This window comes from Emys orbicularis, chromosome 1 (assembly GCF_028017835.1).
Source record: "Emys orbicularis isolate rEmyOrb1 chromosome 1, rEmyOrb1.hap1, whole genome shotgun sequence".
Lineage (NCBI taxonomy): Eukaryota > Metazoa > Chordata > Testudines > Emydidae > Emys > Emys orbicularis.
In genome coordinates, this window is record NC_088683.1 from 124,482,430 (window position 1) to 124,495,922 (window position 13,493).

Sequence of the window (13,493 nt, forward strand, 5' to 3'; positions counted from 1 at the left end):
GGTCCCATCTGAACTGGCAAGTTATCATAGCGAATTAAAGCCACATTATTTTTCATGTTGCTCATTGACTGATATCAAGGAGGTAGAGAAAATTTGATGGCACTTAAAACAATTAGCTTATCTATAAACCTAATGATCTCTATGTGAAGTTAAAGAGCAATATTTACTCAACTAGCAATACTTGGTCAAATGCCTAGCAAAATCAAATCTATGCAGCACTGATAGGGAATGAAAACACAGTTGGTTTATTGTGTATGATAGTAATTTTATCTGTCTTGTCTAGGTAATCTGATTGCACATTTCCATAAGTAAACTTCTAACTCCCCATGTCTGTTTTGATTATAAACTGGTAATTGCTGTCTGCACAGGAAGCAGTTTGGCAGGTTTTAATGTTATGTGACAAACTTTCAGTGCAGAGCCCCTACTTTACCCTTTTAAAATGTTCTTGGTGTCTTCTAGATTAGAGACCGGCCATATTATCATGGAGAATTCAGCAAAAGAAAACGCTCAGTTGTTCTCAAAAACCATAATCCTGCCAATTGACAGGTCTTCATCTAAATCTGAATCTTCTGCTTCCAAGGAGAAACAAACGTGCTGTGGAGGTATAAAGGTAAGGAAGAGCTCTGAATTTTACAGCACAGACCATTGAATGGCTGAAGTTTTGTTGCTGGATGCATTTTCCCCCCAGTATATTTCTCACTGGAATGTTCCCCTTTTTCCATTCAGTGTAAAAGTGATATAGATGGATCTAATTTATGAAGTTCTGATGCTGATTCAAATTTCCCTAACTTTTGGGGATGTTCAGCTCTGGGGCCATGGTTCAGGCTCACATGTAATGTGTGTTCAGTAGCCACTATTAACAACTAATATTTACTCACAGTTACCAGCCCATGGTATTTCCCTGAGTTAACAATAGAATAGTACACTGGTTCTCAAACTTTTTTTTTCGCGGAACACTTGAAAATCTCCGAGGGTCTCGGCGGACCACTTAATGAGCTTTCCTAATGTCATTTGTACCATTAGCTAACTATTGTAAAGTGCTTTGGATAAAAGCACTATATAAAAAAACCCTTAATAATAATGAATGGTTTTTTGTTCTACAAATAAAAGCGCACAACTCATATTTTAATATCAGTAGTCTTGCCTTTCTAATCAGATGGATGTTCCTTCTCTCCCCCGCCATGGCAGCCCCTGAGCTCTGGCTGGGAAGGAGGGGGGGTCTCTCCCTCTCTCCCACACTGCAGCAGCCTCCGAGCTGGGGCTGGGAAGGAGGGGGGGTCTCTCCCGCGCCACAGCAGCCCCAGAGCTGGGGCTGGGAAGGAGGGGGGTCTCTCCCCGGCAGCCGCAGCCCTGGAGCTGGGAAAAGTCGCCTCTTTCTCTGGCCGCCACAGCCCTGCACGTCCCAAATTCCTCCCACCCCCTCTTCTCACCCCACTGCCCCCTCCCACCTACCCCCTATTCCCCCCAAGGCCACCACCTCACCTTACATGTGCATCTTCTCCAGGGTCCAGGCACCTAATTAGTGGAGCCACGCCTGTGTGGCTCCACTAATTAGGTGGGTGGCCCTTCATTCTCTCGCTCACCCACCCAGGTGTGCACCTTAGAGGGAACTATCCACGGACCACTTGAATGGAGCTCACGGACCACTGGTGGTCCACGGACCACAGCTTGAGACAGGGCCGGCTTTAGGTTTTTTGCCGCCCCAAGCAAAAAAAAATTGTGCCGCCCCAAGCACGTGCTTGGTTTGCTGGTGCCTAGAGCCAGTCCTGGTTTGAGAACCTCTGGAATAGTAAATGTTTGTAGTACCAGTGTGTGGGGTCAGTAAATGTCTTTTTTTTTTTTTTTTTTTAATTGGTAGCTCTGGTAACATAGGTTTCTGGAATTTGAAAAATTATTCCTACTACTTTACGTACATCTTGAACACTTCACTGATGGAACAAACATGAATTTTGATTTGTGGTACTATGAATGAGGGACCCTGAAAACCAACAGTAATGTGTTGGTTTTTTTGGTTCTCATCAAACTCTGAGCCCACCCAAAATTGCTGTGCTTGAATGAGAGCATTCTCTTGTGAGTTCAGCTTCAGCAGCCTCAGACTTGTGATGTAGCAGTGCAATGTGATAATGTCACAACACATTCACATTACAATACCATCCTGGAAGAGCACTCCCTCTGGAAATCCAGCCCTGCACAAGCGGGCGGTAGAAGATCAGTTACTTTTTCACGCAACTGGTCTTTTCTTGCAATCTGCACTCCAGAGATCAGCTTCTGCTATGGTGTGAGTTGAGTTCACTGAGGTATATGTGGTCACAATCTGAATCAGAACATCTTTGGCTTTGCCAAATTCTTGCTCCCCTTCACATTCTTTATTCCTTCTGGTTTTCCATTGTTACAGTCCATTGTTTCCAGTTACAATCTGAGCCAATATCCATGGAAAGAGTCCCAATGGTTTCAATGAGATTGGAGCCTGTAAATTACAGCCCATAACAGATAATCTGCTCTGTGATACAATGAGTCTGGTAATTTTGTACAGAATAAAATGACAACTTTGACAACATAAACTCCTGAATATTTCCATTGGTCTTATCTACCACCACACAGATATCCACTGATGGCTGAAAACTGGGCCACTGTTGCTGAGAAATTAAAAACAAGTGGTATTAATTAAACCTACATTATAATAGCAATAAAATCATTGCCCCTCTGTTTGCTCAACAATAATCTGATTCCCTCATTGAATAAACCTTCAGTCACAGTTCAGCCACTCAGGAATCAGCTTATTGCCTCCAAAATACACTAATATTATAGCTCAAACAATTAGTCCAGTTTGGAAATTTTGCTGCTATCACGCTTCCGGGCCTGGAAAGCTGGGTCAGTTAACCTCTAGAAAACCTGAATAATGAGGAGATTCGGCAAATTGATTTTGTAAACGGCCAGCCTTTCACAAACTTTGCACTTAGGTTTACTTACCAAAAAAAGCACCAGCTGATTTATGGTGAGGTCAACACCCAACTTTATCTATGTTTGGAAGTGAGCTGGAGAAGGATGGAACATCCTGGGCATTTCTACATTGCCAGTGTAATTCAGAAGCATTTTTGCTACCTCCTGATGTCAGGTTCCCTCTTAGGTAGTTCCAAGACATTTAAGAAATCTGACCTCAAAATATGTCTGAAAACGAAGAGGTTTGAAGTCCTGTTTTCATTACATCATCTACCCCTGAAAATCATATTCATGTTTTTACATGACCATATAAAATCCAAAGTCATTAATGCGCACACAAAGGAAAATGACAGTTATGCTTATTTTCCTTGGAAAGCTTTCTGAAAGCCCTCCTGGTGGGAAATACTGTTCATACCATACAAAGTGGGGAAAGTTTTATTTAAATTATAGCAGGCACTTAGGAGATTTCTGCGGGTAGCAGCCCGTGCTGGGAAGCAATGCAAGTGGGACACTGGGAAATTAGAAAGCGCAATGCGAAAGTTTGCATTAAACTTGAATACCAATTCTACAATCAATAGACCAAATTATGTACTAGGAGGGAAGTGTTCCTATGGAGCTCTTGATTTACCCCATTTTGTGTAATTGCACTCGGGATAGTCATAAATGCACAGCATGGGGGAGAGTGTGGCCCTTGGTGTGTGTTATACATTATGACGTTCTTCATTGCTATGGTTTTTTCCTACACAAACAAAAGACATATACGTGCAGTCAGCACAGCCTTTGTTTGAAAAAACGACATGTGGCCTCCATTAGAAAGCACACGGTGTTTGACTCTATTCTGGAGCTGGTTGCATCCGACTGAAAATAACTAGCTGTGCAAAAAGAGATGTGGGGAGTCTCCATTTAACAGACTAGTCTGTGTTAGGGCTGGCCTTACTCATGGTACCACGTAATGGCTAGGTCCCTAGGTCATAAATCTCCCCCATCTCCAGTGTCCCCAGCCCGGTTGTCACTCCAGCACAGTGGTGGTCTCTCTTCTGGCAGGTAGTAACTCGTCCCTCCACCCAGGTCACTATTGAAGTCCACCCCTTTCATCTAACAAAGTGTAGAAGTCCAACATCCCCCCAGAAAGAGTTTCTGGCTCGGCTCAGCTCCGGGCCCCTGAAGACCTCACAACCTTACTTCAGGGCTTACAATGTCTTTATCTCTCTTACCTCAAGGAGGCAGAAGGGTTATGTCACCCTGGTTGCTGGTTGGTAGGGGAGCCCAGGCCCACCCTCTCTGCAGGGCTCTGACCCAGGGCTCTGTAAGAGGCAGTAATATCAAGCACCCAGGCGTGCTCTGAGGTTACCTCCCTCGACCACTTCCTACCATTTACTTTCTCAGCTTAGTGCGTGGTCATATTCTCACAAACAATCCGAGAAAAGCTAGAGTGCGGGGTTCTTTAATCCTTAAGGATCTTTAATTTGGTCCTCTTCTGCGGCCTTTGGTACCTGTTGCTTGCGGACCCCCCTTCTCTGCAGTAACAGCTCCCACTGTTCCCTGACTTGGGCACTCTCAGATAGATCTGTCACCACTTGCTATCCCTGTCCCCCTTTCTGAGCTGTCTGGCTTGCTTTTAAACTCCTCCTCCTGCTGGAGCAGGCTCTGCAGGTGCAGCGGGATGGGACCACTTGGGCCTAGAACTGCTCCTTAGCCCTCTTCTATCCCAGTGTGGGGTTATATACCCCATTATGCAGACACAAGAGAAAAACATGTATACGCTGTAGTTATTATATGACAGGAGGTTTGATGGGGGAAGGATCGTTCTACAAAGGACATTTTTCATATGAAGAATTTTAAAATGAAGGTTTGAGGATGGCTCCTGGGATTGATAAAGGGAAGCAGCACCTTTTGTCTCATGCTCATTGGTTAACATCCAGTCCAGATTGGGGTTGTTTAAAGCCCCTATTCTGCAAGTTGCTCCATAGTAGCAGATTCTCCTGTCCCAGGTCCCAGTGACTTCAGTAAGAACAACTTTCAGGATAAGGGTTTTAAATTTATTACCATTGGATGGCTGGTTCCCTATGTGAAATGGGTTGCTACTGTCAGTCTATTCCCTAGTGAATAAGTGTTCATATGAAAAAAAAATCCATCCAAATTGACAGTAATTGCTTCTACAGGAGGCTGAATTATCCCCCTAGCCCTAGAGACAGGGTTTGCTTTGTCATTTTGTTGTCTCCTGCGATAATAGCGGTGTTGTCGGACAGTGAAGGAAATTTGAACTGCTGCTGTCCATGAGCTGTGGATAAATAGAAGATTGTCAATCCAGAACCTTTCACAAACACGAGGAAAAATCACTCATAATAATAATTAATAATAAAAGTCTATTTTAAAAAAAATGTTTAATTCAATTAATACAACAAAATATTTGTTATAGTATGATCTTAATTACCATCGACTTCTCTCACAGATATTTCTTGGCGCATTATCCTTTGTTTACTTCGCTAAAGCATTGTCAGGAAGTTATCTAAAAAGTACCATCACCCAAATAGAAAGAAGATTCGATATCCCTTCTTCTTTGGTTGGTGTTATTGACGGCAGCTTTGAAATTGGTATGTGGTGCTTTCATTTTCAGACAAAACTAATGCCACCTGTCATTGTGGCAAATGATCGTACAAATCTCATAGGCCTATTGAAGTTAAATGAGATCCATCTGGCAAGAGCAAATGTGGCCTTTAATATGTGTTTACATTTGGTGTGACAGTGATGAGACTGCGCTTAACATGGCCCTGACCATGTAATGGTTGAAACTGTGGTGGTGACTGCTGCTTTAAGAGATGGTTCTTGTTAGCACTGTTTTTCTGAACCAGCATGGACAGGGATTTTATTGTGAGAATATGATAGCCAGGGTATAGACTACTCCCCTAGATAGCACAATGCAGGGTTGTGGCGGAGCCTGATTCACCCATAGTGTGGCCTGAGATGCAGACATTTCATTTATCCATGTAATTCAGCAGTGGTGCCCTCAGTTGTACGCACAGAGTGTACTATTGGCAGTGGTGAGGAGTGGCAGCGCTAGCAGCTGCCCCACTGCCAATTCAGGTTTGGTCCTGCACTCCCTCTGTCATGACGGAGGGGCTGCGGGGCCAAACCGGAGTGAGCACATTGGGCAGGGGGAGGCCAGTGCTGCTCCGCCTTGCGGCTGCTGCATGGTGAGGCAGGTCCTACATCAGGGCTTCCCACAAGGAGCCTGCCCAGCCTCATCCTGTCCCCCTCTCAGGGATGGGGGTGTGATGCTGCACCTGGGCAAGCCAGGCTGAGAGGCAGGGGCTGAGCCTAGCAAAGACTTGGGGCGTGGAAAGCTGGGACCAGCAGCTACAGTGGGGTTGGCTCCACAGGGACTGATGGGGTGTACCATGGGGGAAAATTCCAGGGGGGCACCTCTGTAATTAAGTGCTGTGGTAAGGGAGCTGCATACATCAGACCATGGATTATTCTTTCCTTAGGCAAGCCCAACCAGAGACATGTACCATTGGTTACCTTGAAGCAGTGTTAAAAGGGTTTGGCACTGGTGTTAGCAGTAGACAAAAGACAATAATTTTCTTGTGCACTGTTCAGCCCTCTCTCCCCTGGCGTTGTCACTGTGAGATCCCCTCCTGTGTGATCCAGCCAGGATATCTCTGTGACTTGGTAAATGGTGAGAATACAAAGGTCAAATCGTATATTGCCTCCATTGGTCAATGGATCAAGGGTACTCCTGCACTGAGATCTCCAACATGACATTATGTAAAGTTACCATCAAACCTTTGGACTTATGTCAAAATTTCTTCAGTTTAGTGTTTTGTGGCATTTTAGCACTCCTGGGAATATAATATTGGCTAAGGTACCCAAAGTCCTATTACTTGGCTGCCTCATTCCCTTCCCACCTCCCCCCAACCCCCTTGACATTCCACCTCTCTTTCCAGTGACTGGCATCTGGCTAGGTCCTCGTTTCCAGCTGCTTCTACAGGTGCCCATGTTCTTCCTAACTGATCCTGGACACTTGCACAACTATTTGGAAACAAGGAGGAGACCCACCACCATGTGAGCAGCCATCTTCCTGTGGACCCCCAACAAGTGTTATATAGGCCATGGTTTGGGAATGACTGGTTTAGCGTGTAGTTCACTTATGAGTGTGTTGTAAATCCAAGTTACCTTTTTGTATTTTTCAAAGGGAATCTCCTAATCATAATTCTTGTAAGCTACTTTGGAGCGAAACTTCATAGGCCAAAGATAATTGGAGTTGGTTGCCTAATAATGTCAGCTGGAACCTTTCTAATTGCGATGCCCCAATTCTTTATGGGACGGTAAGTGCAAAGCAATCTGTTCTTTCTGTTCAGAAAGAAATGCACTAGCGCAGAACTTACCTTTTGCCCATGAACCTATTTAAACTACATAGACACTGTATGCACCTATTCAAACCACATAGACACTGATTGTGGAAGTGCTGATGGGAACAGAGAGTAATATGGTTACTATTATTAATTGTTTATTACAAATAGATTATTTATTACTATAGTTGAGCAAATAATAGAAAAAAATATTCCATCAATATCAATGCAAATTTGAAATTCATTTCTGATTAGTTGACGTTTGTAAGCCCTTTCTGGGCATGATCTAAAGCCCATTGGAGCTGTCTATGATGAAGTGACGAATAAAAACAGAAAATAGTGAGTAGGAAAGAACTATGTAGGACCCAGAGGACAATCCCACTATTTTGTATTCTACACTAGACCAGATCTGGAACTCAGAATACCAGGTGATCTTCTGGGATGTGGCCACATGCACACTTCATACAGTACAATATTCTTACAACATACATTTACTTATCTAACCCCTCTCAATCATGTATACATATAACCTGTAATCCATGCAGCTTGTTGGGATCACCTTAATCAGATGCACCTGAGACTTCATTTAAGTGCTTTGGTACATGCGTATCTTCAATGAGGATGCAATGAAATTTTCTGTTGTAATATATTGTAACGGGGAGAAGAGTAAAGATGTTGATTTTTACACAGCTATAGGTATGAGATATTTTCTTCCTCCACCAATTCTACTGTCAGCATCTCCCCATGTCTACAGGATAAAAGCCAAATACCACTCTCAGTCTTAGAAAGGTCTCAAGCCAAAATAAATGCAGGTAAGAATATTCCATTTAAAAAAAAAATATTGTGTATGTATGTAGGTGGGTCTGGTAGCACTGGCTGTTATGAAGGTTGCCCAATACGTCACATTATAAGACCCAGTTTTCAGTTGCCAAACTTTAACTATTTGGGGTGAAATTTTCCATGCTGTGTCTGCCTCTGGCTGAAAGTTTCTGTGGAAATTTTGGCCAAATGGGTTCAGCCAGTTCAAGAACAAGCACAGCACAGCTCCCATTGACTTTAGCTGGAGCTGTGAGCGCTCAGTACTACTGCAGATCTATCCCCAGGGTCTCAGATCAAGCACCCAGAAAACGAGGAACACACAATTTGTGACTACATGTGAAAATTCTGGTTTAAGTGACTTGTCCAGCATCACATATACATTGCGAACTCTGTGGCAGAGGCAGGGATAGAATCCAGTTCCCCAGGGCAGCATTCAACTGCTGTAACAATAGGACCTCTTCTCTTCTCTCACTGTGTATCCCCTGCCTCATTCACTATGTACTTTTCTGCTTCTGCAACAAGTGAGGCAGGAGGTCCCACAGACAACAGCCTCTTTCACTGCACAATCCTGATTCATCCCCAGAATAGCTCCATCTTGCCACACATTGAACAACAGGAAGAAAACAATATTAAATAGCTGCTCCTTAAGTGAGCACCGTCCATCCTGTGCACTCAATGAGGCAGAGGCCCTATGTAAAAAAATAAATAGTATGTGATCATGTAATTAAAGACTGTATCATAATGCAACACGCTCTAGGGGGCCAAATTAAGGTTGCCTAAGCAACCTTAATTCTGGCATTTCTTAACTTTTGAGCGCTGACTTTGTGACCTTAATAATGCTCTTGTAACATAGTTTTTTGTGTGTGTTATATATACACAAGATATATCCCAAGCAACCATGTAAAGGCAATTATCTTTGTTTCATCTCTGTGCTACTTTTTGCACTAGAAACATAGCTGAGCTTGCTTTAATGCCATCTTTTAATTCCCCCAATCCTGGGGCCAGCCAGAGGCTAGTAAGATCCCTGGCATAAATTGAAGCAGCCTGAAAAATGCTTATTTCCAGCTGCCTGTGGCCCAAAGGAGCTGTCCAACCAAGGTAGGGATAGCTAGATCTTAGGAACAGCCTCAGATACCTTCATATAGGAGAATGGTAAGGATTGCAGGGATGGAAGTGCTATACACCATCTGAGCATTCCCCCATAATTGTGACTTCTCAGTGGGATAGATCTGCTGGTTTTACAGCTGCTTGGTGCTGCGATGTACTGCTGCTTGGTGCTGCATCAATTTCACAGGTGCCTTGCTAGGTGGAATGACTGCCATAAAGCCGTGTGTGCAGGTTCTGCGGGAATCTTAATAAACTCAAATACTTCAACATTCAACATTTATTGGTCCAAAAGATAAAATAAAGCCTGGTCTTTGTCATTGCATTGGCACCATCCAGGAATTCAAATAACCTGTTACCTGTGTGGCACTGAGGAAAATATAGATTCCAAAGCCAATAGGGGCTCTACTGATATTTGCCTGTATGACTTAAAGAGAACCATTAGAGTCCCTTTTACCTCTGCTCACAATGCTACAGAATGTTAGCTGTTTGGATGAAATGCATGAGGTGTGTGGTACAGCACAGGCACTGAATCTGGTGCATAAAACAGCACAGAAGAGGTTTAAAATTCCATTCTACCGACTGGCCTTGGGAGTGTTGTTTTAGCTTTGCAATAAATCTATGGGCTCAGTTCTTCCTCCCAGTTACACAGGTGCCAACAGGAAATGTACCTGTACAGCTGAGGACAGAGCTGAGTCCTGTGTGTTCAATGTCAAAATGTCACAAACCATGTCTTGTTTTACTCTCTCTCTGTATCCAGGATGTGAAAAAGAAGTTGGATCATCCATGTGGATCTATGTTTTGCTGGGGAATCTTTTGCGTGGGATAGGGGAGACTCCTATCCAGCCTTTGGGAATTACGTATATTGACGATTATGCCAGCGAAGAGAGTGCTGCTTTCTACATTGGTAATATAATAATTCAAATTACTTGATCCTAATGTCTTATTTTTTGCAAGAAGTAAATTGAGTTGTTTTCAGTAGCAGAATGAGTGACATTAAATTAACTTGTCCTGATTATTTTGCTTGCATGGTTTAAAATTTTCAAGGTTTTATTTAAAAGCTGTGTGCATTTTAGGGGCCAAATTCCACTCTTGATTACACCAGTGCAATCCCATTATCTTCATTGAGAAGATAATTTGGCCTCGGATTCCTGCTGCTACCTTAATCTTATTAAATCTTCTGCATGTGGATTAGTGGATTACACACTCAGTTCTCTGGAGGGGAATAGAAATTTATATAGCATAGATTTATTAGTAGCATTTGTAGCATGGAATTTAAATTATGGACAGACAAACTATTATGAACAGAATCAGAACTTGGAATCTTCCCTCCAAACTGAATCAGAACCAGTCATATGTTGAGGGTCGAAATACTTAACAGAACTTTTTCCCTATTGTGTTTCATGTGTGACCATACCTGTATATTAAGATGAAATACCATCTGGAAGGTTTTTATCACTAGAGACTTTTTTTTTTTTTTTAAAGTATTTCTAGTCTGGTTAGAAGTGAGATCTACCAGAAATTTTATGTAAAAATTTGTTCTTGCAAGATTTCCAGATCAATTTTGAAAACTCAAAAGATGTGTGTGGGTTGGATAAGAGCCAAATAAAAAACATCTGAACTTAATCCAATGTGACGTGCTGAACCTTTTTGAGATTTGTCCATCACTAATAAAATATGTTGGTTAATGTACACACGTTTTCTGACCACCTTATACATAATTTGCAACCCTGTTGGTGGCACTTCTGAATTTGGAACACAAACTTCCATGAATTCACTTATTCCAGGCTGAATTAGGTCTGTTAATTGGGTGACAGCAAAAAAACAAGTGAAATTTTGATGCAATGAGCCAATTTTTGCTTTTTGATACAATGGTGCTAGTCTGGAACAATTCCATTGTCTGGGAATACGAATGAGATTATTTTGGATTTGAACCAATGTGTGTGAAGGCAGAATTTGGTCCTGCATGTTAAGATACAGATCACTTTTCACTGATACTGTACACAAGAACAGAGCATGACAATGTATGAAAACAGAGTCATTTAAGGCAGAAAAATGACAGTTTCCTTGTGTTTTTTTGCAGGGTGTGTACAGACAGTTGCAATTATAGGCCCAATATTTGGTTTTCTTTTAGGATCCCTCTGTGCCAAACTATATGTTGACATTGGCTTTGTAGACTTGGGTAAGTCAGAAAAATCATTTTTAAAAATTGTTTACTCTATGTGTCGCATTGAAAAGTTCCAAACCCTTCAAAGTAAATGATATGGGGGATATAAAAAGGCAGGTTAAATTAAAGGCTTGAGGGTAGTTGGCTTTGGAAGTTTTTAAACTGAAAAATTATTTCCAGCATAAGAAGAATTCCCTTTCCCCCCCCATCATAATATTGCTTAAATTAAATAAAAGACATTAAAATACAATCCCTTGAATTCAGCAAAACCCATCAGTAAAAAAAAGTGATATATTCTGCATGCATGTTTTCTAAAATAATGGGATTTTGGATTTTTTTGTAGAGACTGAATGCCTAGAGTATAAGAAAGGGACTGAATGAGGTGTAAGGTACTTCTCAACACGAATAAGGATGGCAGAATCTGACCCCAAAATAGGTCATATAATTAGAGCTGGTTGGAAAATTCCCCCCTCCCCAAAGATAATTTTTGACTTTTCAGCAAAAAAAAACCCAACCCTCCTCCCCCCACAACCAGAAAAACTGATTTTTGGGGGGGGGACAATGGTTCAGGTTTTTGGTTTTCTGACTTTTTTTTTTTTAAGGTAAGCTGAATTTTTTTGTTTGGTCAACCTCCCCCCAGTTTTCCATCCAAAAAAAGTTTGGATGGAAATTGTTTAACCATCTTTAAATAGACTCTTTTAGTGAATGTTTTGAATTCCTTGTCCTGACTGTACTGGGACGGGGTAAACAGCAATGCATAAATAACTCTTTGTTGTTGCTGTATTTTTGAAATCCATTCTACTGATAAGATGATGCTCTATCAGTGGGACTGATCTTGTGAACTGCCGAACACTTGCCCCTTCCACTCTTATTGACTTAATAGGAAGTTGCTTAGCACATGTCATGAACAGGATCAGAGTTTGAATATGAAACATTGATCGAAACACGTGGCACAATTATTTATTTTTAAACCCTACAGGTAGATAGATTTTGTTTGTGTCAGTGCTGGAGAAAATACAATCGGGATTTTGATGTGATATAAATGTTGATTACATTTAACCCAAATCACAAGTTATACAGAAATATGAGAACTCAAAAGAAAAACTCCCAGTCTGCATGGGAGATGTGGCAGCATCATGGTTATATGCCTCAATGGCAACCTTTCCGACCACTTAAGGAACAGTCGGGTGAAAGTAACTTAAAGGACTTACCGGTACGCCGGAGTCCTGAGCGGGGGTGGGGCCTCAACCGGAGGGGGCAGGGCCTTTCAAGATTTAAAGGCCCTGGGGCTCTGGCTGTGGCTGGGAGCCCCAGGGCCTTTAAATCACCCTGGAGCTACCAGCGGCTGGGAGCTCAGGGGTGAATTAACAGGCTCGGTGCTCTGGCCGCCGCGGAGCTCCGGGCCCTTTAAATCACCGTGGGAGCCTGGCTGCCGGAGCTCCGGTGGTGATTTAAAGGGCCCGGGGTGCCCCGCAGCGGCTGGAGCCCTGAGCCCTTTAAATCACCGCCACGGAAGCCAGTCTAGTCCGGCACGGCGTACTGGCTCTTGCCAGTACGCCGGACCGGACCGGCTTACTTTCACCTCTGGGAACAGTGTAGATAGTTTCTAAAGGGGTGTGTACTCCACAGCTGTCAGAAAAGTATTGGATGTGGGTGGGGATGGTGACTATGGAAAAAGAGATCTGGGGCTCTGTTGAAGAAATAAGAATCTCTACTGGGAGAGGTACCCTCCAAAGTTTGCTTTGCTCTTAACAAACTTTCACTAAATATGCAAATATGTCCCTCTTTCCCCCCCTGTACCACAGACAGTATAACAATAACTCACAATGATGCCCGATGGGTAGGAGCTTGGTGGCTTGGTTATTTAATAGCAGGTGTGTTAAGTGTTCTGGCTGCCATCCCATTCTGGTTCTTACCAAAGCACCTGCCAAGACCAGAAAGCAGAAAGGATTCCAGTACCTCCTCTGAGCAGTCAAAGTTCATTATTGAAGATAACAGCGAGCATCACAGATCTTATGAACAGCAATTAAAGATACTTGAAATGGCGAAAGGCAAGTAAACACATTTTGTTTTATAACTGTTTAGTTTTACACCTTACCTTTCAGGCCTTA

General features: G+C 42.6%; 1 protein-coding gene across 2 annotated transcripts in view; it reads left to right on the forward strand.

The window, feature by feature from the left end:
* Positions 1-481: 481 nt before the first annotated feature.
* The window catches only part of SLCO1C1 (solute carrier organic anion transporter family member 1C1), a 47,076-nt gene continuing 34,064 nt past the window's right edge, over positions 482-13,493 (forward strand). Inside the window, exons 1-7 of one of the 2 annotated variants that reach the window (XM_065405220.1) lie at positions 482-610; positions 5,393-5,534; positions 7,136-7,268; positions 7,983-8,104; positions 9,976-10,122; positions 11,299-11,397; positions 13,188-13,433. In XM_065405220.1, the coding sequence (XP_065261292.1) occupies positions 482-610; positions 5,393-5,534; positions 7,136-7,268; positions 7,983-8,104; positions 9,976-10,122; positions 11,299-11,397; positions 13,188-13,433 (1,018 nt within the window). The remainder of the gene's footprint in view (positions 611-5,392; positions 5,535-7,135; positions 7,269-7,982; positions 8,105-9,975; positions 10,123-11,298; positions 11,398-13,187; positions 13,434-13,493) is intronic. The other variant, XM_065405228.1, reaches the window with a different exon arrangement.